The sequence below is a fragment of the Nomascus leucogenys genome, chromosome 7b (assembly GCF_006542625.1).
Source record: "Nomascus leucogenys isolate Asia chromosome 7b, Asia_NLE_v1, whole genome shotgun sequence".
In the NCBI taxonomy this organism is placed as follows: domain Eukaryota; kingdom Metazoa; phylum Chordata; class Mammalia; order Primates; family Hylobatidae; genus Nomascus; species Nomascus leucogenys.
Window position 1 is genome coordinate 60,107,117 of NC_044387.1, and position 25,770 is coordinate 60,132,886.

The window sequence follows — 25,770 nt, forward strand, 5'->3', positions numbered from 1 at the left end:
AAAGACACCGAGAGAGCACCAGTCACCTGGATGGCGGAGGGTTTCATACAGGGGAGAGGAACTGAACTACTCTAAAAATAGTTCAGTCAATATGTAATAACGATGATGGTAACAACAACGGCACCTGATGTTTACAGAGCTCTCGGCAATCTGTGTGCCTACATTCATTCAATGAATCCCATCAACAAATCCTTACAGAGCACCTACTCCATGCTGGGCAACCAATGAACAAAATGAATGCTATCCTTGCCCTCACGGAACTCAAATAAACATGGAAATAAATATATCCGGGCAAACCCAACTTTAGCTTTCCTTGTTGGCAGGATTAACTCCAGGCCTCAAAGCTTCCCCTATGAATGGCTTCAAAGTTAGCCACGGCATAAGAGCCCTTGAAAAATGAAGGTCATTTTCAGAAGGGAGGAGGCAATGGTCTTGTAAGGAGGAGGGAGGGCTAGAGATAATTCTCTGTCCTACCCTGCTCATGGTACCCCGTACCAACCAATATTTATTTATATTTATTTATTTGTTATTTTATTTATTGTATTGTATTAATTCATTCTCACATCGCTATAAAGAACTACCTGAGACTGGGTAATTTATTTTAAAAATTAATTAAAATTTTTTAATTTATTAAAAAAAAAAGAGGCTTAATTGAGTCACAGTTCCACAGGCTGTACAGGAGGCATGGCTGGGGAGGCCTCAGGAAACTTACAATCATGGTGGAAGGGTGAAGGGGAAGCAGGCACATTTGCACATGGCAGCAGGAGAGAGAGAAGAGGAAGTGCCACACACTTTTAAACCATCAGCTCTCATGAGAACTCCCTTACTATCGCGAGAACAGCAAGGGAGAAATCTGCCCCCATGATCCAATCACCTCCCACTAGGTCCCTCCTCCCAACATTGGGAAATACAATTCAACATGAGATTTGGGTGAGGACACAGAGAGAAACCAAATCATTTATTTATTTATTTATTTATTTAGGACACAGGGTCTCACTTTGTCACCCAGGCTGGAGTTCAGTGGTGCAACTGCTCACTGCAGCCTCCAATTCCTGGGCTCAAGTGATCATCCCACCTCAGCCTCCCAAGTGGTTGGGACTACAGGCATGTGCCACCATGCCTGGCTAATTTTTTTTCTTTTATAGAGACAAGGTCTTACTATGTTGCCCAGGCTGGTCTTTAACTTTTGGCCTTAAGCGATCCTCCTGTCTTGACCTCCCAAAATGTTGGGATTTCAGGCATGAGCCACCATGCATGGCCTCCAGTATTTCTCTATACTTTCTTCTTTAGCTCCTAAAGCGAAACTGTTTTTCTACTCACAACACTTCTGACACTAAATATGTGGCTTTTCCATACCCAAGCGATTATCCAGTTCTCTGTGGATACCAACTGAGTGTCCTGCAATTGAATTCAATTCTGATACTAACTACCTGGAGTTAGCATAGATCCCACCGGTTAAGGGCTCAGTCCCACAAGACTGTCCCCCACTTCAGAAGCCAGTTGCAAATTTGGGTGCCCATGGTACCCACACTTCTATCTGACTTGTTGGAGTTGGAGTTCCCATAACTCCCTACTCATATTTGATAATTTGCTATAACTGCTCACATAATTCAGGAGACACTTTACTTATATTTATTGGTTTATTATAAGAGATGTGAGAAAGGATATAAAGAACAGTCAGATGAAGAGGAACATAGGGCAAAATCCAGAAGGGTCCCAAAGACAGGAGCTTCTGTCACCATGGAGTTGGGGCACACCACCCTCCTAGCGCACGGAGGTTTTCAGCAACTCGGAAGCTCTCCAGTTCTGTAGTTGAGGGATTTTTATGGAAGCCTCATCACATAGGCATGAAGAATTATTAGTTCAATGTCTATCCCTTCTCTCCTTCCCAGAGGATGAAGGGTGGGACTGAAAGATTCAAGCCTCCATCTGGTGACCAGCCCCCATCCTGAAGCTATCCAGGAGCCCACCAAGAGTGGCCTCATTAGAACAAAAGATGCTCCCAGCACCCCTGTCACTCAGGAAATTACAAGGCTTTTAGGAGCTCTGTCTCAGGAACTGGAAGCACAGACTAAATGCATGTTTCTTATCACATCACAGCATCCTGAACATTCTTCCTTCTTAGCCCTTCTCTTTATCACCTTGCTCATGGGATGACAAAGTGAGTAAGAATAAGCCAGAAGCAGAGATCTTGCTTACCCCAATAATTGTACAAAAGATCTAGCTCAGTCGGGTGCGGTGGCTCACACCTGTAATCCCAGCACTTTGGGAGGCCGAGGCGGGTAGATCACGAGGTCAGGAGTTCGAGACCAGCCTGGCCAACATAGTGAATCCCCGTCTCTACTAAAAGTACAAAAATTAGCCAGGCATGGTGGTGCGCGACTGTAATCCCAGCTACTCGGGGGACTGAGGCAGGAGAATCATCTGAATCTGGGAGGCAGTGGTTGCAGTGAGCCGAGATCGTGCCATTGCACTCCAGCCTGGGCAACCGGGCGAGACTCCATCCCCCCGCCAAAAAAAACCCCCAAAAAAACTCTAGCTCAAGCCCTCTGCTCTCAAATGGCCAAAGATACAACAGTGAATGAGACGGAAAAGGTTTCACACAGGATGCAAGACCCTGCAAGCTAGTGTTGGTTCACTTGTGAAAATCCTTCTTCCCAAATGTTAAAAATTCAGGAGCTGCCCAGTTAGGTATAGAAATCATTTCTGATCCAGGGCGTTGCCAAAGTATTACCCATATTCTTGAGATTTGCTAGACATTCATTTGCCTTCATGGTTTGCAATCACTGGAAATACATATCCAGGTCATTCCAAAATATATTTAAACATCAGACACCATCCATACAACAGAATACCGTGTGGCAATAAAAAGAATGAAGCACTGATAAATGCTACAACATGGATGAACCTTCAAAACAAAGTGGCTGGACACAGTGGCTCATGCCTATAATCCCAGCACTTTGGGAGGCCGAGGTGGGTGTATCACCTGAGGTCGAGAGTTCAAGACCAGCCTGACCAACACGGAGAAAACCCGTCTCTACTAAAAATACAAAATTAGCCAGGCATGGTGGCATGCACCTGTAATCGCAGCTACTCGGGAGGCTGAGGCAGGAGAATTGCTTGAACTCTGGAGGGGGAGGTTGCGGTGAGCCAAGATCGCGTGATTGCACTTCAGCCTGGGCAACAAGAGTGAAACTCTGTCTCAAAAAAAAAAAAAACACATACAAAGTGAAGGAAACTAGTCACAAAAGGCCACATATTTTGTGAGTCCATGTGTCTGAAATGTCCAGAATAGGGAAATCTGTAGAGATAGAAAGTAGAGCATTGGTCATCAGAGGCTGGAAGGGGCTCCAGAGAAATGGGGAAGGACTGGTACTATGTACTGGGTTTCTTTTTGAGTGATGAAAACATTCTAAAGATAGGTAGTGTTGATGGCTGCACAACTCTGTGAATAACCTACAAGCACTGAATTGTACATTTCTTTTTTGGGGGGACAGGGGGACAGAATCTCGATCTGTCGCCCAGGCTGGTGTGCAGCGGTGCAATCTTGGCTCACTGCAACCTCCACCTCCCAGGTTCAAGCGATTCTCCTGCCTCAGCCTCCCGAGTAGCAGGGATTACAGGTGCCCACCAACACACCCAGCTAATTTTCGTATTTTTAGTAGAGACGGGATTTCACCATATTGCCCAGGCTGATCTCGAACTCCTGACCTTGTCATCTGCCTGCCTCGGCCTCCCAAAGTTCTGGGATTACAGGCGTGAGCCACCACACCTGGCCTGAATTGTACATTCTTTTATGACTAGTTTCCTTCACATTTCTAAAAGGGTGAATTTTATGGTATGTGAATTGTATCTCAATAAAGTTGTAAAATAACAGCTTTAAACAGTTTAAAAATTCAGGCACCATCTCTGCAGCTACAGTGGGTCAGATTTCACTGAATTACATAAAAAGGTTATGCAAGATTTACAGGATTAAAAACCAGGCAGAGGTCAAGTGCAGTGGCTCACACCTGTAATCCCAATACTTTGAGAGGCTGAGGTGGGAGGGTTGCTTTAGCCTAGGAGTTTGAGTCCAGCCTGGGCAACAAAGCGAGACCCTGTCTCCTCCAAAAACACTTTTATTTATTTATTTTTTTAATTAGCTGGGCATGGTGGCACACGCTTGTACTCCCAGTTACTGGAGAGGCTGAGGCAGAAGGATTACTTGAGTACAGGAGTTTGAGATTACAGTGAGCTACGATCACACCACTGTACTCCAGCCTGGGCAACAGGGAAAGACCCTGTCTCTTAAAAAAACAGAACACCAGGCAGGCTGTCATCACTAGAGCTTAAGTATATTTCTGCACAGGTAAATAAATACATAGAATCATTATTTATAAAGGAATATCAGATAAATTCATTATTCAATTTAATGATAACTTTTTTTTTTTTTTTTGAGACGGAGTCTCGCTGTCGCCCAGGCTGGAGTGCAGTGGCGCAATCTCAGCTCACTGCAGGCTCCGCCCCCCGGGGTTCACGCCATTCTCCTACCTCAGCCTCCCGAGTAGCTGGGACTACAGGCGCCCGCTACATTGCCCGGCTAATTTTTTGTATTTTTAGTAGAGACGGGGTTTCACTGTGTTAGCCAGGATGGTCTCGATCTCCTGACCTCGTGATCCGCCCGCCTCGGTCTCCCAAAGTGCTGGGATTACAGGCGTGAGCCACTGGGCCCGGCCCAATTTAATAACTTTAAAAATAATTTCAAAGCAGGTATTTTTACAATAAATAGTACAAAAAGGAAAACTTTAAAAAAAGAAGAAGAAAAGAGCAATGGCCATCGCTGTATCAAGTACTAATTTGAAGGAGGGGGAGTTGTACTGATTTTAACTGCGTGTCAGTTTAAATTATCCCCAAAGAATTTCTGGCTAGGATCCAGATACCTATAACATGTACTTTACATGAAAACTCAAATTTTCACAACAACCACGGTTTCGGGTGTGCTTATTCCCATTTATAGATAAAGCAGCTGAGACTGGAAAGGCTAAGAAACTTGCCAAGGGTATCCCCATAGGAACTGATGCTAATGATATTTAAACGCAAGTCCGCCTGGCTTCAAAGCCTGCCTTCTCTCTTGCAGCTAATTTCATGGCACTGCACAAATAGTTTCTCTGAACCAGATGAAATGCCTTTGCCTACAGCCCCAAGCAAACAGTATTTCTTCTATGCAATACCAAGACAACAGTATTTTTAAACAAAAGTTTACATTTATCGTTAATCTTAAGACATTAAATGTGTGAACATCAACTGAAGCAAAGAAATGTGGATACTGAAGTAATTGTTATTTAACTATTTTCTGAAGTAACTAAGAAGAACAGTAATTCCCATATTAAGGATCATCTGACTTGGGCTGGGCGCGGTGGCCCACGCCTATAATCCCAACACTTTGGGAAGCCAAAGCAGGTGGATCATTTGAGGTCAGGAGTTCGAGACCACCCTGGCCAATATGGCGAAACCCCACCTCTACTAAAAATACGAAAAAATTAGCTGGGCCTGGTGGCACGTGCCTGTAATCTCAGCTACTCGGGAGGCTGAGGTGGGAGAAATCGCTTGAACCCAGGAGGCGGAAGTTGCAGTGAGCCGAGATCACACCACTGCACTCCAGCCTGGGTGACAGAGCAAGACTCCATCTCAAAAATAAATAATTTTTTTAAAAGGGTCATCTGACTTGGAAAGGGGTGCTTTTCCCCATCTACAGATGCAGCTGGAACAAGACTGTCAAAAAAAGTAAATTATAGCAGCAAGTCCAGAGGGTCTGCGATCCTGCAGCTACGTGTATCCATGTGGCTTAGGGTGGTCTTTGCTTCCCAGTCATTTAGGATCATTCAGACCCTCCCCAGAGCCACAGTTTGCCGGGGATATTGTCTGCATGGCGAGTGTCACCCAAGAGGATCCTCGTGGGAGACTGAGCCTGTTCTATGCTATAAACATCACACAGGCAAGAACAAGAAAAGCAGACAAATATTGCCATCCTATCAGTTTGTTTATTTTTGACTATTCCGTTTCTCAGGGAAACAGGAAATGTAAGAGAATGGAATATTTGTTTTTTGGTAGGGCAGGTTTTGTTTCATTTTTCTGAATATGCTACCGGTATTTTTCCAAGACAGACTTAAGGTGGAAGGAGGTGATGCAGGGAGCTCAGAGGTGGGATTAGAAGGCCAGAGAGCTCCAGGCTGGGCAGGGAGATCACAGACCTCACTCTGCAAACATCTCCTGGACCCTCCTGTGTGCCTGACCCGGATCGGGACGGGTATAAAGATGAAGAAGGCAGGCAGGATCTCTATCTTGGGCACCTGGGTGGGTGGTGGCAGCATTGACTGAGGTTGGGGTACAGGAAGAGAAGAGAACATTTTTGATGGGAATTCATGCAGTCGTTTGGAAATGTTGAGTTGCAAGTTCTGCAGCAGCACCTGGTGGCCGAGGTCAGGAGGCAGGTCTGTCATTCAGGAGAGGCCTGAGGGTTCAATGTTGAGCAGCCACAGACACTGCCCCACCGCTTCTCGTGGAGTCAGACATTCCTCAACAATCACACAGATCCATTTAAAATGGCTAAGAAAGAAGAAGAGATGAGCAGGCTGTGACATAGGCAGGGAGATGCAAGCCAGCTGCTTGGGGAGGTGACGTTGGAGCTGACTTCTGAAGCATGCAGACATGGACACAGGAAGGGGAACATCACACACCGGGGCCTGTCGTGGGGTGGGGGGAGGGGGAGGGATAGCATTAGGAGATATACCTAATGTTAAATGACGAGTTAATGGGTGCAGCACACCAACATGGCACATGTATACATATGTAACAAACCTGCACGTTGTGCACATGTGCCCTAAAACTTAAAGTATAATAAAAATAAATCAATAAATAATTATTTTTAAAATAAATACTTATTTAAAAATTAAAAAAATAAAAAATAAAGAGTTGGCTGAATGAAGAGGAGCAGGGAGGGACTTCACTGCAGGCAATAAAAACAGCATATGCAAAGCCCCTGTGGCCAGAGGGGACAGCACTAGTATACTAGTATCCAGGCTGGGGAGAAAGCCATTGAACCTGAGACAGAGAGGCTGATGGGGGAGTGTGGGTAAGATGGGTTTGGAGCAGAAGGCAGGGGTCAGACCACACAGAGCCCTTAAGCTGTGACGTTTTGTCTTAACATGTTTGCGTTTCCACATTTCACTCCTCTAGATGGCATTTTGTAGATTTGTCACAACATGGCAGAATTACAGAAGAGTTGCAAAGGTCATCTTGTCTGTGCTCCTCCTCCTGACGGGAGTGTCTCTATGTGCCGTGCTTAAAATTCCAAGGAGAGTCTGTCAGATGCTACACACCAAGGTTAAGCTTTATGAAGCAGCCGTGGGGATGCTCCTGTGATCTCTGTTGAATGAGTCTGCTTTAAATGTCTACCACAAACCCCATTTCCGGGCTGCCCCATTTCTGTCAAAGGCTTCGTAACGCGCTCCCCGCTCACAACCTAGGCCTCAGGTTTCCTTCCCCTTCCCTTCCCTTCCCTTCCCTTCCTGCTTTCAAGGAGTAACAGATCAGCCTTTGACATCCCCCGGCCCACCCTTGCTGCCGTGCCCCTGAGATCATAGACATAGAAGAGATGAGAACAAGGACAGACAGCCGTCCTATGCCAGGCCAGGCCCTGGGCATCCTCTAAGTTCATTTGCGCCTCTCCGCTAGCAACAACCATCCAGTGACCAACTCCTCCGTGACCGAAATCTATTATAATGTCCATTCCTCCCATCAATCCGATGGGATTCAAGTGATCTTCCTATTTGGGGCATGAGGAAACTGAGTCACAGAGTGGTCGGTGACTTACCCAAGGGCTCACAACTGTAAATGTGGGAGCCAGAAGTGAACTGGCATCCTTCTACCAGTGTTCATGCTGCTGCCACCTTGCCCTGCCCTGCCCAGTGGTGACTGCAGCCAGTCTTGGCCTAACAGGTCTGCTGGCCTCCACCCACGTGCTCCAGTTCTGGGCGCAGGGGAAGTGCTGTACGATCATAGTTGTCCAGAGGCAGCACCGTGCAGGAGGGAGCAGGGGCGGGCGGCTCTGGCTGAATCCTAGCTCCTCCACTTTCTTGCTGACTGATCTTAGGCCAAAAACTTCACCTCTCTTTGCCTTTATTTCTATGTATGTAAAATGGAATAAAGATAGGAGCTACCTCATAGAAGAAGTGTCAAGAGGCTTACATGGGGCTGTATATGTAAAGTGCTTAGCCCCATGCCTGGCACACACTAAGGGCTCAAGAAATACGAGCTGTTGTTTCCACAGCCTCCAGAGAACTCTTCCTAAAGGCTGCTCTACAGGTGTCTACCCCACAGCATCCAAACTCTCCACGGCTGCCTGGTATCCATGAAACACAGTTCAAACTCCTACCTCTGGTGCCAGGCCCTTCACAAGCTTGCCATTCCTGATCTGTCCGCCCTAGTTCTCGCTGCATCCCCAACAAACCTTCCACTCGAATCAACCTTTCCCCCTCCTTGCCCCTCATTCCTCCTGACTCTGCCTGTTCGCATATGACTTCTCCCACTTGTTGTGGGAGGTTTCGTCCAATATGCATTCAAAAAACGCGCTTACTGTGTGCTGAGCCTTGTGGAGAGTCTAGAGACCGCAGTGGTAAACAAAACAAGCAAAGGTTCCTGTCCTCAGATCACCTATGGGGAGTGGAGAAACAGTTAAAAACAGAAGATGAATGTATAATTCTTTTTTCTTTTTTTTTTTTTGAGATGGAGTCTTGCTTATCGCCCAGGCTGGAGTGCAGTGGCATGATCTCGGCTCACTGCAAGCTCTGCCTCCCGGGTTCACACCATTCTCCTGCCTCAGCCTCCCAAGTAGCTGGGACTACAGGTGCCCGCCACCACGCCCAGCTAATTTTTTGTATTTTTAGTAGAGACGGGGTTTCACCGTGTTAGCCAGGATGGTCTCGATCTCCTGACCTCCTGATCCACCCACCTCGGCCTCCCAAAGTGCTGGGATTACAGGTGTGAGCCACCACTCCCAGTCATGAATGTATAATTCTAAATGGTGTCTAGAGCTAGGAAAGGAGAACTCTCAGAGTGAGATAGAGAAGATAACAGGAAGCGCCTACTGGAGACCAGTGGCCAGGGAGAGCTTTTCAGGGACAGAATTTCAATGGGGACATGAGTATGAGACGGGATTGGCCTAGAAAAGAGTGTGAGGGAGGGTATCTCAGGGAAACGGGGAACAGGATATGCAGACCGTGGCTGGAGGGAGTGCGGCACATTCAGTAAAGAACTGAAAGGTCAGTGGGCTGTAACTGGGAGTTAGGGGTTGGGCTGAGGAGGAGGAGGGAGACACATGAGATGAAACAGAAGACATGGGGGAGAGCTGGATCAGGCAGAGCCTTGGAGGCAGGGAATGGAGGCCACCTCCTCCTGGAAGTCTTCCCAGACTTCAGTCATTGATTTCTTCCTCCAGATTCTTCTCGATCTTGATTTTCCCATCACTTACATAGGACCAGACTCTGCCTATTTAAATCTTCAGAGTCAAGAACATAGGAGGAGTTGCCTCCTTTGGTGGGAGGCTGCCCGGGCCACTCGAAAGTCCTGGTTCTCTGACTCTGTGGCTTGAAGATGCGGCTGTGACTAGGCTGACCTGGGCTTCCACTCTCATCTCTAATCCTCCCAAGGGAACACCCAGCATGGGCACTGGGCTACCCTCCGCTTATTTTGGTTTCTTTGGGTTCTTTTGAATAAAGCCCTTATCTGGGTGGGGATCTCTGTTTTCCAAAATCGGTCTGCCCCTTCTGACAGGATGTCAGGCCTCTTGCGCCACTGGGCAGTGCTGCACTCTGGAGTGCCCGGGGCATGTGAGCGGGACAGGGAGCCTGTGAGAGGCTGATGCAGACCTCAGCATTCCCAGGGGAACTAAATAAAGCTATTGTTGGGAAGGGAAGAGAGAAAATAGCCGGCAAGATGTTTTTTGTCCTCTGTGACCTCTCTGTGTTTGGGGAGAGGCTGGCATGTTGCAAAGGGGAAGAAGTGGGAATGGCCTTCGACACCCATTTGAACAGCTTGGGAAGTGGGGTGGCCGCAGGGCAGCAGCACTGTCTTCACTGTCTGGCTTCAGGCAAAGGGCTGTGTTTTCTTTCTTTCCTTCCTTCCTTTCTTTCTTTCTTTCTTTCTTTCTTTCTTTCTTTCTTTCTTTCTTTCTTTCTTTCTTTCTTTCTTTCTTTCTTTCTTTCTTTCTTTCTTTTTTTTGAGATGGAGTCTCGCTCTGTCGCCCAGGCTGGAGTGCAGTGGCACGATCTCGGCTCACTGAAAGCTCCACCTCCCGGAGTGACGCCATTTCCCCTGCCTCAGCCTCCCTAGTATCTGGGACTACAGGTGCCCGCCACCACACCTGGCTATTTTTTTTTTTTTTTTTTTTTTGTATTTTTAGTAGAGACGGGATTTCACCATGTTAGCCAGGATGGTCTCCATCTCCTGACCTTGTGATCCGCTTGCCTCGGCCTCCCAAAGTGCTGGGATTACAGGCGTGAGCCACCGCGCCCAGCCAGCGCTGTGTTTTCTTATCTATAACATGAGGGAGGGAAAGGATGCTACCACCCATAAAGTGCCTCGTCCCATTCCTGGCCCTTACATGACAATAAATACAGTCATTTTTAGCCTGGAGGTAATATGGTGGGTGATTCACCCCGTATGCAATACCATGGCATCCAGTTTCATTTCTTGAGCTCTAACAACTGACTTTAGAAATAGAAGCCTGGGCGACAGAACGAGACTTCATCTCAAAAAAAAAAAAAAAAAAAAAAAAAAGGCAAAGGAAATTTTCCCCTAGTATCAGGAAAATCCATTGCTTTGGATGAATTCTGAAATGTTTTCTGTGAAATATCTTACTTAAACATTCTCAGATTTTTCTAGATTGACTTTCTGTGTTCTCTAAATACAGATACAGCACCTACTCCACAATTTCTAACAACGAGCACATTCCTCCAATTTCATTTAAGAACCCTGGAGAAGGACATGCAGTTCAAATATACAATTCTGTTCAGCAATCACCTGCAAAATAGATTTATTGCAGATCAAATCATATTAAGTGGCCGGGAGGGGTGGCTCACGCCTGTTTTCCCAGCACTTTGGCAGGCGGAGGTGGGTGGATTACCTGAGGTCAGGAGTTCGAGACCAGCCTGGCCAACATAGTGAAACCCCGTCTCTACTGAAAATACAAAAATTAGCCAGGCATGGTGGCACATGCCTGTAATCCCAGCTACTCGGGAGGCTGAGGCAGGAGAATTGCTTGAGCCCAGGAGACGGAGGTTGCAGTGAGCTGAGATTGTGCTACTGCACTCCAGCCTGGCAGACAAAGCAAGACTCTGTCTCAAAAAAAAAAAAAAAATCATATTAAGTGGCATAAAATAGGGGGGTGGAGCCAAGATGGCCGAATAGGAACAGCTCCGGTCTCCAGCTCCCAGCCCCAGCGACACAGAAGACGGGTGATTTCTGCATTTCTGCTTGAGGTACTGGTTTCATCTCACTAGGGAGTGCCTAACAGTGGGTGCAGGACAGTCGGTGAAGCGCATTGTGCGCGAGCCGAAGCAGGGCGAGGCATTGACTCACTTGGGAAGCGCAAGGGGTCAGGGAGTTCCCTTTCCTAGTCAAAGAAAGGGGAAGCAGACGGCACCTGGAATATCGGGTCAGTCCCACCCTAACTGCGCTTTTCCAACGGGCCTGGAAAACGGCACACTAGGAGATTGTGTCCCGCACCTGGCTCGGAGGGTCCTATGCCCACGGAGTCTTGCTAATTGCTAGCACAGCAGTCTGAGATCAAGCTGCGAGGTGGCAGCGAGGCTGGGGGAGGGGCGCCCGCCATTGCCCAGGCTTGCTTAGGTAAACAAAGCAGCCAGGAAGCTCGAACTGGGTGGAGCCCACCACAGCTCAAGGAGGCCTGCCTGCCTCTGTAGGCTCCACCTCTGGGGGCAGGGCACAGACAAACAAAAACTCTGCAAGAACTTCCACAGACTTAAATGTCCCTGTCTGACTGACAGCTTTGAAGAGAGTAGTGGTTCTCCCAGCACGCAGCTGGAGATCTGAGAACGGTCAGACTGCCTCCTAAAGTGGGTCCCTCACCCCTGAGCAGCCTAACTGGGAGGCACCCCCCAGTAGGGACAGACTGACACCTCATTCAACCCGGTATTTCTCTGAGACAAAACTTTCAGAGGAACTATCAGACAGCTGAATTTGTGGTCTCACGAAAATCCGCTGTTCTGCAGCCACCGCTGCTGACACCCAGCCAAACAGGGTCTGGAGTGCACCTCTAGTAAACTCCAACAGACCTGCAGCTGAGGGTCCTGTCTGGTAGAAGGAAAACTAACAAACAGAAAGGACATCCACACCAAAAACCCATCTGTACATCACCATCATCAAAGACAAAAAGTAGATAAAACCACAAAGATGGGGAAAAAACAGACCAAAAAAACTGGAAACTCTAAAAAACAGAGCACCTCTCCTCCTCCAAAGGAACGCAGTTCCTCACCAGCAACGGAACAAAGCTGGATGGAGGATGACTTTGATGAGTTGAGAGAAGAAGGCTTCAGACGATCAAACTACTCTGAGCTACGAGAGGAAATTCAAAACAACAGCAAAGAAGTTAAAAACTTTGAAAAAAAATTAGAAGAATGGATAACTAGAATAACCAATGGAGAGAAGGGCTTCAAGGAGCCGATGGAGCTGAAAGCCAAGTTTCGAGAACTACGCGAAGATTGCAGAAGCCTCAGTAGCAGATGTGATCAACTGGAAGAAAGGGTATCGCTGATGGAAGATGAAATGAATGAAATGAAGAGAGAAGGGAAGTTTAGAGAAAAAAGGATAAAAAGAAATGAACAAAGCCTCCAAGAAATTTGGGACTATATGAAAAGACCAAACCTACGTCTGATTGGTGTACCTGAAAATGATGGGGAGAATGGAACCAAGTTGGAAAACACTCTGCAAGATATTATCCAGGAGAACTTCCCCAATCTAGCAAGGCAGGCCAGCATTCAGATTCAGGAAATACAGAGAATGCCACAAAGATACTCCTCGAGAAGGGCAACTCCAAGACACATTATTGTCAGATTCACCAAAGTTGAAATGAAAGAAAAAATGTTAAGGGCAGCCAGAGAGAAAGGTCGGGTTACCCACAAAGGGAAGCCCATCAGACTAACAGCTGATCTCTCAGCAGAAACTCTACAAGCCAGAAGAGAGTGGGGGCCGATATTCAACATTCTTAAAGAAAAGAATTTTCAACCCAGAATCTCCTATCCCGCCAAACTAAGCTTCATAAGTGAAGGAGAAATAAAACACTTTACAGACAAGCAAACGCTGAGTGATTTTGTCACCACCAGGCCTGCCCTAAAAGAGCTCCTGAAGGAAGCACTAAACATGGAAAGGAACAACTGGTACCAGCCACTGCAAAAACATGCCAAATTGTAAAGACCATCGAGACTAGGAAGAAACTATAGCAACTAACGAGCAAAATAACCAACTAACATCATAATGACAGGATCAGATTCACACATAACAATATTAACGTTAAATGTAAATGGGCTAAATGCTCCAATCAAAAGACACAGACTGGCAAACTGGATAAGGAGTCAAGACCCATCAGTGTGCTGTATTCAGGAAACCCATCTCACGTGCAGAGACACACATAGACTCAAAATAAAGGGATGGAGGAAGATCTATCAAGCAACTGGAAAACAAAAAAAGGCAGGGGTTGCAATCCTAGTCTCTGATAAAATAGACTTTAAACCAACAAAGATCAAAAGAGACAAAGAAGGCCATTACATAATGGTAAAGGGATCAATTCATCAAGAAGAGCTAACTATCCTAAATATATATGCACCCAACACAGGAGCACCCAGATTCATAAAGCAAGTCCTGAGTGACCTACTAAGGGACTTAAACTCCCACACAATAATAATGGGAGATTTTAACACCCCACTGTCAGCATTAGACAGATCAACGAGACAGAAAGTTAACAAGGATATCCAGGAATTGAACTCAGCTCTACATAAAGTGGACCTAATAGACATCTACAGAACTCTCCACCCCAAGTCAACAGAATATACATTTTTTTCAGCACCACACCACACCTATTCCAAAATTGACCACATAGTTGGAAGTAAAGCTCTCCTCAGCAAATGTAAAAGAACAGAAATTATAACAAACTGTCTCTCAGACCACAGTGCAATCAAACTAGATCTCAGGATTAAGAAACTCACTCAAAACCGCTCTACTACATGGAAACTGAACAACCTGCTCCTGAATGACTATTGGGTACATAATGAAATGAAGGCAGAAATAAAGATGTTCTTTGAAACCAAAGAGAACAAAGACACAACATACCAGAATCTCTGGGACACATTCAGAGCAGTGTGTAGAGGGAAATTTATAGCACTAAATGCCCACAAGAGAAAGCAGGAAAGATCCAAAATTGACTCCCTAACATCACAATTAAAAGAACTAGAAAAGCAAGAGCAAACACATTCAAAAGCTAGCAGAAGGCTAGAAATAACTAAAATCAGAGCAGAACTGAAGGAAATAGAGACACAAAAAACCCTTCAAAAAATTAATGAATCCAGGAGCTGGTTTTTTGAAAAGATCAACAAAATTGATGGACCGCTAGCAAGACTAATAAAGAAGAAAAGAGAGAAGAATCAAATAGATGCAATAAAAAACGAAAAAGGGGATATCACCACCGATCCCACAGAAATACAATCTACCATCAGAGAATACTACAAACACCTCTATGCAAATAAACTAGAAAATCTAGAAGAAATGGATAAATTCCTCGACAAATACACCCTCCCAAGACTAAACCAGGAAGAAGTTGAATCTCTGAATAGACCAATAACAGGTTCTGAAATTGTGGCAATAATCAATAGCTTACCAACCAAAAAGAGTCCAGGACCTGATGGATTCACAGCCGAATTCTACCAGAGGTACAAGGAGGAACTGGTACCATTCCTTCTGAAACTATTCCAATCGATAGAAAAAGAGGGAATCCTCCCTAACACATTTTATGAAGCCAGCATCGTCCTGATACCAAAACCTGGCAGAGACATAACCAAAAAAGAGAATTTCAGACCAATATCCTTGATGAACATTGATGCAAAAATCCTCAATAAAATACTGGCAAACCGAATCCAGCAGCACATCAAAAAGCTTATCCACCATGATCAAGTGGGCTTCATCCCTGGGATGCAAGGCTGGTTCAACATACGCAAATCAATAAATGTAATCCAACATATAAACAGAACCAAAGACAAAAACCACATGATTATCTCAATAGATGCAGAAAAGGCCTTTGACAAAATTCAACAACCCTTCATGCTAAAAACTCTCAATAAATTAGGTATTGATGGGACGTATCTCAAAATAATAAGAGCTATCTACGACAAACCCACAGCCAATATCATACTGAATGGGCAAAAACTGGAAGCATTCCCTCTGAAAACTGGCACAAGACAGGGATGCCCTCTCTCACCGCTCCTGTTCATAGTGCTGGAAGTTCTGGCCAGAGCAATCAGGCAGGAGAAGGAAATAAAAGGTATTCAATTAGGAAAAGAGGAAGTCAAATTGTCCCTGTTTGCAGATGACATGATTGTATATCTAGAAAACCCCATTGTCTCAGCCCAAAATCTCCTTAAGCTGATTAGCAACTTCAGCGAAGTCTCAGGATACAAAATTAATGTACAGAAATCACAAGCATTCTTGTACACCAATAACAGACAAACAGAGAGCCAAATCATGAGTGAACTCCCATTCACAATTGCTTCAAAGAGAATAAAATACCTAGGAATCCAACTTACAAGGGATGTGAAGGACCTCTTCAAGGAGAACTACAAACCACTGCTCAATGAAATAAAAGAGGATACAAACAAATGGAAGAACATTCCATGCTCATGGGTTGGAAGAATCAATATCGTGAAAATGGCCATACTGCCCAAGGTAATTTATAGATTCAATGCCATCCCCATCAAGCTACCAATGACTTTCTTCACAGAATTGGAAAAAACTACTTTAAAGTTCATATGGAACCAAAAAAGAGCCCGCATCGCCAAGTCAATCCTAAGCCAAAAGAACAAAGCTGGAGGCATCACGCTACCTGACTTTAAACTATACTACAAGGCTACAGTAACCAAAACAGCATGGTACTGGTACCACAACAGAGACATAGATCAATGGAACAGAACAGAGCCCTCAGAAATGATGCCGCATAGCTACAACTATCTGATCTTTGACAAACCTGACAAAAACAAGAAATGGGGAAAGGATTCCCTATTTAATAAATGGTGCTGGGAAAACTGGCTAGCCATATGTAGAAAGCTGCAACTGGATCCCTTCCTTACACCTTATACAAAAATTAATTCAAGATGGATTAAAGACTTATATGTTAGACCTAAAACCATTAAAATCCTACAAGAAAACCTAGGCAATACCATTCAGGACATAGGCGTGGGCAAGGACTTCATGTCTAAAACACCAAAAGCAATGGCAACAAAAGCCAAAATCGACAAATGGGATCTCATTAAACTAAAGAGCTTCTGCACAGCAAAAGAAACTATCATCAGAATGAACAGGCAACCTACAGAATGGGAGAAAATTTTTGCAACCTACTCATCTGACAAAGGGCTATATCCAGAATCTACAATGAACTCAAACAAATTTACAAGAAAAAAACAAACAACCCCATCAAAAAGTGGGCAGAGGACATGAACAGACACTTCTCAAAAGAAGACATTTATGCAGCCAGAAAACACATGAAGAAATGCTCATCATCACTGGCCATCAGAGAAATGCAAATCAAAACCACAGTGAGATACCATCTCACACCAGTTAGAATGGCCATCATTAAAAATCAGGAAACAACAGGTGCTGGAGAGGATGTGGAGAAATAGGAACACTTTTACACTGTTGGTGGGACTGTAAACTAGTTCAACCATTGTGGAAGTCAGTGTGGCGATTCCTCAGGGATCTCGAACTAGAAATACCATTTGACCCAGCCATCCCATTACTGGGTATATACCCAAAGGACTATAAATCATGCTGCTATAAAGACACATGCACACGTATGTTTATTGCGGCACTATTCACAATAGCAAAGAGTTGGAACCAACCCAAATGTCCAACAACGATAGACTGGATTAAGAAAATGTGGCACATATACACCATGGAATACTATGCAGCCATAAAAAATGATGAGTTCGTGTCCTTTGTAGGGACATGGATGAAACTGGAAAACATCATTCTCAGTAAACTATCGCAAGGACAAAAAACCAAACACCGCATGTTCTCACTCATAGGTGGGAATTGAACAATGAGAACTCATGGACACAGGAAGGGGAACATCACACTCCGGGGACTGTTGTGGGGTGGGGGGAGGGGGGAGGGACAGCATTAGGAGATACACCTAATGCTAAATGACGAGTTAATGGGTGCAGGAAATCAACATGGCACATGGATACATATGTAACAAACCTGCACATTGTGCACATGTACCCTAAAACCCTAAAGTATAATAAAAAAAAAAAAAAAAGTGGCATAAAATAAATCCTTCCTTCCTGTGGGTCTTTGTTTATTAGAGCTCATGAAGAATCTAAACATGCCCCATGGGAAGACTGTGGTGGTCTACACCATTCACCCTTGGGGGAACTCTGTGCCTTCTATCCACCCACCCACAACCTACTCATCCTTCAGAACCCTGGTCAGAGCCTCATTTCCTCTGGAGCAGGGGTCCCCCACCTCTGGGCCACAGACCAGTACAGGTCCATGGCCTGTTAGAGCCGCATAGCAGAAGGTGAGCTGTGGGTAAGTGAATGAGGCTTCATCTGTATTTACAGCCACTCCCCATCGCTCGCACGACCGCCTCAGCCCCATCTCCTGTCAGATCAAAGGCAGCATTAGATTCTCATAGGAGCACTAACCCTGTTGTGAACTGCGCATTCGCGGGATGTAGGTTGCACTCTCCTTATGTAAATCTAATGCCTGATGATCTGTCACTGTCTCCCATCACCCCCAGATGGGACTGTCTAGTTGCAAGAAAACAAGCTCAGGGCTCCCACTAATCCTACATTATGGTGAGTTGTGTAATTATTTCATCATATATTACAAGGTAATAATAATAGAAATAAAATGCACAATAAATGCAATGCTCTGGAATCATCCTAAAACCATCCCCTTATCCCCCTCCAGTTCACATAAAAATTCTCTTCCACAAAACCAGTCCCTGGTGCCAAAAATGTTGGGACCTCTGCTCTGGAGACTTGCACATGACCGCAATGTACCCCACACCTTCCTGCTATGCTGCCTCACTCTGCTCTTTCCTTGTCAACCCATGGGTCCAAGCAGATAATAGATCCTCGGAGGGCAGAAATCTTGTCTCAAAACCTTCGGTGTGCCCCAACCAGCACAAGACACAGAACTAGCCACATAGTTCTCATTCAGTCGTGCCCACGGAATTGATTTGATATTATTTTATTGATCACTATCATGGGGGGGAAGCATTTATTACACTCCAGATATGCATATGATTTCCAGAAAAGTGTGCCTTGATGGAGAGAGTGCTTGATAGTCAAGACACATAAACTTGACTTCCAGCACAGTGGCTCACACCTGTAATCCCAGCACTTTGGGAGGCTGAGGCAGGTGGATCATGAGGTCAGGAGATCAAGACCATCCTGGCTAACACAGTGAAACCCCATCTGTATTAAAAATACAAAAAATTAGCCGGGCTTGGTGGCAGGCACCTGTAGTCCCAGCTACTCGGGAGGCTGAGGCAGGAGAATGGCGTGAACCAGGGAGGTGGAGCTTGCAGTGAGCCGAGATCGCGCCACTGCACTCCAGCCTGGGTGACAAAGCGAGACTCTGCCTCAAAAAAAAAAAAAAAAGTACATCGGGGCTTCAGCTGTCTAAGCAATGTTTTATTTCTTAAGCAAGCTGATGTCTGTAGTATTGCTCTTTAAGGCTTTTTCCATATGTGAAATATTTCATAATTATTATTAAGTTAACAAGTAATAACCACCAGGAGTTTTCTCATCACGTAATATTAAGTGGAAAGAGCAAGAACCAAGATTGGATATCCACTATACTCCCAATTTTGTAAAAACAGAACAAATCAAGGGAAAACCTCAATATAGATTTTTTTAAAAGAGCAGCAGATAATAAACCAAAACTATTAGCAGTCTGAGGATGACTTTTATTGACTTCTTTATACTTAAGGTAATTGATATATATATCAATCAATCAATAAGGTAATTGATGAGGTCCTTTCAATTAATCTTATCATATTTTCTAAAGTTTTTATAGTGAGTACTTATTGCTTTTGGAATCAAAATCAAATGTTGCTGTTTTTTTAACATGTATGTATTCACCACAGACACCAGGGTATGGTAAGTTTTAGCCTGAAATCAAGAAAAAAAAAATTATGGCTGGGCGCAGTGGCTTCCGGGGCTGGAATCCTAGCACTTTGGGAAGCTGAGGCAGGCGGATCACCTGAGGTCAGGAGTTCAAGATCAGCCTGACCAACATGGCGAAACCCCGTCTCTACTAAAAATACAAAAATTAGCCAGGCATGGTGGCGCATGCCTGTAATTCCTGCTAATCGGGAGGCTGAGGCAGGAGAATTGCTTGAACCCAGGAGGCAGAGATTGCAGTGAGCCAAGATTGTGCCACTGCACTTCAGCCTGGGCAACAGAGTGAGACTCTGTCTCAAAAAAAAAAAGATTATTTAAAGTCTACTGCAGGCCACTCTTGTGCTGGACTAAAAGGGAACTGTTCACACCAAGCTGGGAGTCTGACAGACCCAAGTTCAAGTCCCAGCTCCACCTCTTCCCAGCAACTGACTTGAGTCTCGATTTTCTTATCTATAAAATGGTGATTAAAATACTTTCCCTGGTTGCCTTATAAGGCCAGTGTGGGGGTAAAATGAGATGAGGGCCACAGAATGGCTTTGTGATGCACAGGCGGCCTTCTGCAGAGGCTCAGCAGCTACTACAGGACAGACCAGGCAAGAGACATCAAGAGGGCAAGGCTGGGTTTCTTCGGTGCCCACAGTGTAAGAGGACAGAGAGTGCTGTCCATGGACAGCCGAGGAGAAGGGGTCAGGATGGCCCCCAGTTGGGAATGGTCCACGTGGAAGGAAGTTATGTTATTAGTACATAAGTAGGAGGGATAATCTTTGCCCTCAAGCAATGCAAAATGTACTTCTAGAAATCAAGAAAACACTCTCAAAAAATGCACGAACAACATGAAAGGGGGAAAGCAAAGCTCAGGCCTGAGTCCTGGCTTCCTAGCTCCCTGGTTAAGTGATGGTGTGTGTGGGGAAGTGTACAGTCTTCCCAGCCCAACTGTCTCACTTGTGTCAGAAGGAGAAGCGTGCATGCCTCCTAGGTCTTGCTGAGAGGCCTGACTGAAGGACAGATTCAGTATCGAGCACCTTCCCTGGATCAGGCCGTGTTCTAGGAGCTGGGGGTGCAGCAGGGAACCAACCAGGCAAGGCTGCTGTCCTCAAGTGTGGCTCCCTAAGGGAGGTGATGCAGAGTAGTCGCTCAGCACAGAGCCTACATAGTGCAGTCAATAAATGCTTGTGCCAGAGGCAGGCTTGGCCACTATTATTAAGCAGCCTCGTATGGTGGCCTGGGAAGGCTTAGGGGAAGTAATGAAAGTTTTCAGGTGGTTGAAGTGTTATTTGAAAGAATAATGGGCCGGGCGCAGTGGCTCACACCTGTAATCCCAGCACATCGGGAAGCAGAGGCAGGCGGATCGCCTGAGGTCAGGAGTTCGAGACCAGCCTGGCCAACATGATGAAACCCCATCTCTACTAAAAATACAAAGATTAGCCTGGCATGGTGGCAGGCACCTGTAATCCCAGCTACTTGGGAGGCTGAGGCAGGAGAATCACTTGAACCCTGGAGGCAAAGGTTGCAGTGAGCCAAGATCGTGCCATTGCACTCCAGCCTGGGCAACAAGAGCAAGACTTCATCTCAAAAAAAAGAGAAAGAATAATGTAAGACAGGAGTATGCCAGGAATAATTAAGCTTCCATTCACTGAGTGCCACACATGTAATAACTCAATCCTCACAGCAACCACATGGGATACTATTATTATTGTCTTTATTTGACAAATGAGGAAACTGAGGCATGGGTCAATGCAATGACTTGTGTGAAGTTGCACAGCAGTAAAGCCAAGATTGGAAACCAGTCGGTTTGTCCCACTCCATTGTCTCTGCAGATTGATGGGTGCCCCAGACAAGCTGGTCGTAAGAGCTCAGAGCTTTCTTTGGAAGCCAAAAGCACTGACATTGAGGGTGTTTGGGCCATGGCAGGGTGACCATCTGTCAAAGCATTCTTGTGGGGATTCCCAACCATATCAGATGAATGGATCTTTCTATGGAACAAGCAGCACCCAGAGCCTTGGTGGCAATGCTCTGAGATGTTAAGAGTGACTTCTTCTTGTCTCTTTCAGGTCACAGCCACACACTTCCCGGTGGTAGTCAAGCTGGGACATGCCCACGCTGGAATGGGAAAGGTATGAGAAACAGCCCTTTTACTCACAGTGGACACACCCAGAGATTCCCCAGACTACCTGTTCCTCTCTCTCTCTGTCACCCATCAACCCCTTAGCACAGGCACCCAGAACAGAGTGTTAAAAAGAATCCACAGTACATCTCCCTTCCTTCCCAGCCCACCTTCCTCAGAGCTCCTGGTGCACAGAACATCTCTCCAGTTCAGTCCATCCTTGCCAAACCCTACCTGGAATTGCTAACTAATCATTCTCTATGATTGCGACTGAAGAGAAAGAGATGTAGAGCATTTTATTGAGCGTAATTATTTTGTGAGGGGTTGCTGTCATCATCTCCACAGCCATGTTGTAAGCCCATGTCTTACTCATCTCTTTATTAGTCCCTTCTCATGCTGCTATAAAGAAATACCTGAAACTGGGTAATTTTAAAGAAAAGAGGTTTAATTGGCTGTGGCTCCACAGGCTGTATGGGAAGCATGGCTGGGGAGGCCTCAGGAAACCTACAACTGTGGCGGCCTCAGGAAACTTACAACTGTGGCAGAAGGCAAAAGGGAAGCAGGCCTGTCTTACATGCCTGGAGCAGGAGGAAGAGAGAGAAAGGGGAGGTGCTACACACTTTATTTTGTTTTTGAGACAGAGCCTCACCCTGTCACCCAGGCTGGAGTGCAGTAGCGTGATCTCAGCTCACTACAACCTCCACCTCCCAGGTTAAAGTGATTCTCATGCCTCAGCCTCCCAAGTAGCTGGGACTACAGGTGCATGCCACAACACCCGGCTAATTTTTGTATTTTTAATAAAGACTGGGTTTCACCATGTTGGCCAGGCTGGTCTCAAACTCCTGACCTCAAGTGATCCGCCCATCATGGCCTCCCAAAGTGTTGGGATTATAGGCGTGAGCCACCACACCTGGCCAAAGTGCTACACACTGTTAAACAACCAGATCTCGTGAGAACTCACTCACTATTACAAGAACAGCAAGGGGAAATCCAAGCTTGGAAGTGGATACTTCCTTCTGTTGAGCCTCAGTTGAGACTGAAGCTCTGGCTGACACCTTGATTGTGAGACCCCACCTAAGTCAAGCCTTGATTGTGAGACCCCACCTAAGTCAAGCCTGGGTGGGAGGTGATTGGATCAAGCAAGGTGATCCAATCACCTCCCACCAGGCCCCTCTTCCAACATTGGGGATTACAGTTTAACATGAGATTTGGGTGGGGACCCAAATGCAAAGCATATCAATCACTGTAGGGCTGCTGACACCTAGAAAATGGCAAACACATCTGGCTTCATGGAAGAAACCCCCGGAGTCAGTTAACTGCAAAAGTCAATAATATAATATATTTCACACAGTCACAAATAACATCCTGACAAACTATATTGGTCAGACTCCTTCAGTTGCAAGTGTCAAAATGTTCAAGATATTAGGATGTCTGAGATAGTTCTTGGTAGATTCCAGCAGAGCTGGATCCAGGAGTTCAAATGAAATAGAGCTTGATCTCCCTCTTTGTCTCTTGGCTCTGTTCATCTCTACTTGGCATTTTCTTCAGACGGTCAAAATGGCTGTGAGCCACCCAACCTGGTCCCTAAGCTCACCACCCCTAAAGGATAAAGACCCTCTTTTTGTCCAGCACCTCTGTATCTAATCCCATGGAACCTTGCTTGGATCAATGTACTTGGCCTCAACAATGGGATGTAGAGATGGTTTAGCCTCAGTCAAACCATGTGCATCAGAGTCCCACAGGAAACGGGGCACTGGGGGTCTCCCACAGTTTGCCTCTGGCTCAGAAACAAGTGGGAACATGTAGATCTCAGTATCTGCCACTCACATTGGAGGGGACTTGAGCCCAGACACAATGCCCAACACAGTGGGTCCTAGATAAAGTACAGCTGGAGCTAAACAATGTGAGGCCAAATAGACACCTTTCTTTGAGTAGGCCCACCCAGACATGAATAATTCTTCACCTCACATCTATAGTTTTCCCCACCCTGTTATACCTTCTGTATGCCTAAACTCCATTCCCTTCAGGCAGCCTAAAAAGGAATGGGTCAGCCGGGCGTGGTGGCTCACGCCTGTAATCCCAGAACCTTGGGAGGCCAAAGAGGGTGAATCACCTGAGGTCAGGAGTTAGAGACCAGCTTGACCAACATGGAGAAACCCCGTCTCTACTAAAAATACAAAAATTAGCCACGCATGGTGGCACATGCCTGTAATCCCAGCTACTTGGAAAGCTGCGGCAGGAGAATCGCTTGAACCCAGGAGACGGAGGTTGCGGTTAGCCGAGATTGTGCCATTGCACTCCAGCCTGGGCAACAAGAGTGAAACTCAGTCTCAAATAAAAAAGAAAAGAAAAGAAAAGGAATGGGTCAGGCAGATCAGGGCATGACCCACAGCTTGGACATCTGCATAAACTTGGGCGAGTTACCATCTAACTTCTCTTGGTTTCTTCATCAGTCAAATGATAATTCTAATAACTATCTTTTAAAAAGAGTCCTCCCTTCAGAATATATCTCTCTAGAAAGTACACACCTTGAGGGCAGGAAGTTCTGCCTGGTTTTCCACTGCTGTATCCCAGAGCCCTAAATGGCACCCAGTACACAGGAGCCCCCCTGCCCCACTTCTTGCTTGGGTGGATGAATGAATGAACCCCTCTTTAACCATCATCCTATGTCTCCCCCCCCCAATTCCCTGGCCTCCCACTGCCTCTTCCATCCCTGCATATGGCTCCAGCCCCCTCCACTCCACTAAAGCTGTCCTCTCAGTGGTCTCCAATGATCCTCTGTTGCTAATTCAGCAGGCACTTTTCTGTCCTTATTGGAATCCACCTCTCTCTATCATTTACTGTCCCAAACTCTCCTTATAGTGGCCTCTGGTGCATGCTCCTCTCCTGGCTTTCCTCCTCTCTATCTCTGGCCACTCCTTCTTGTTCTCCTTCAAGAACTTTTCTTCCCGCATCATCCCTAACCGTGGCTATTCCATCTGCACACGATCCCTGAGTGCTCTTGTCAACTACCTCAGCTTCACCTGCTATCTGCATGCCAACAGACTCCCGAGTCACCTTTTTCCTTCCCAGAGCATCAGGCTCTTATATCCAGTTATGTCCTCTACATCTCTACCTTGTCTCCCATGGAAACCTCTGAGCCTAAACATCCCAGACCAGGCTCAGCATCTTCCCAGATCCCCTCACCTCCCTCCTTCTACTCCTCCTCCACTTCCTCCTGTGACCTCCATCTTTGCAGCAGGAACCACCAGTCATTCAGTTGACTCAGAACAGAAACCTGGGAGTCATCTCCCCCTCCTCCATGTCCAAATGGTCTCCAAGTCTTGTCAATTGCCCCTTGTTAATGTTTCTCTGACCTGTATCTTTCTCTCCACCCATTGCCACCATCTTGGACAGATCTGGTAAAGTCAAAGCATTCCAAAGAATTAAACTCTGTGCCTAAAGCTTAAAATAATCCCCAACAGGACATAAAAAGAAGGAAATAAAGAGATGGGAAACTCAGGTCCAGAAGGGCCTCCCAAAACATGGAAAGGAGGGTGCACTCCAAGGATTAAAAAAAAAAAAAAAATGACACAGACCAGAATAAACTGAGGTTTGCAAAAATGCTGAGATCAAGGGAAAAGGACTTTTCTCCTTATGTTTGGAATGAGAAAACTTGCAGTAACAGTCTAGACCAAGTTGACGAAGCAAATGATGTCACGTTCATAGCTGAGAGAGAGAAAAACAAAGCTGGTACCTGTGGTAAATTTGCCTTCTCTTGGGAGTGAATATTGTCCTCCTGGAGACAAGCAAAGAGAACATTTCTAGAAGAAAGCTGGTAAGGAGGCTGTCAATGAGCTCAGTGTTGCTTGAAATCTACCCAGGCCCCCACGGATGCAATTGCTGCCCTAGCCTAAATTATACTTCACTCCTTTGTTCTTTTATACTTGTGGTGCCTACTCTATGCTGAGAATTGGAAAATCAATAGGACCCAGTCCCTGTCCTCAAGGAATTGGAGAGATAGTCTCGTAAATATGCATAATGTGTTGTTGGGGGCCTGGTAGAAGGCTATGCAGAGGGTATGAGGCTTAGAGGAAAGAACTTAATTCCACCTAGATGGAAAAGGCATCCTAGGAGAATTGAGGCTTGATTTAGAAAGACAAGTGCATGGCCTTTGTCGGCGCTGGTGATTAAGAGCATGCCCAGGAAAGGAGAAAATTCAACTAGTAAGAGGAA

The 25,770-nt window shown here is 45.7% G+C and overlaps 1 protein-coding gene across 4 annotated transcripts in view; it reads left to right on the forward strand.

Annotated features, from left to right (window-relative positions):
- SYN3 (synapsin III) overlaps positions 1-25,770 on the forward strand; it is a 569,184-nt gene that overhangs the window by 451,079 nt on the left and 92,335 nt on the right. For all 4 annotated transcript variants that reach the window (XM_030816170.1, XM_030816172.1, XM_003258123.4 and 1 more), the window contains exon 7: positions 21,503-21,565. In XM_030816170.1, the coding sequence (XP_030672030.1) occupies positions 21,503-21,565 (63 nt within the window). The remainder of the gene's footprint in view (positions 1-21,502; positions 21,566-25,770) is intronic.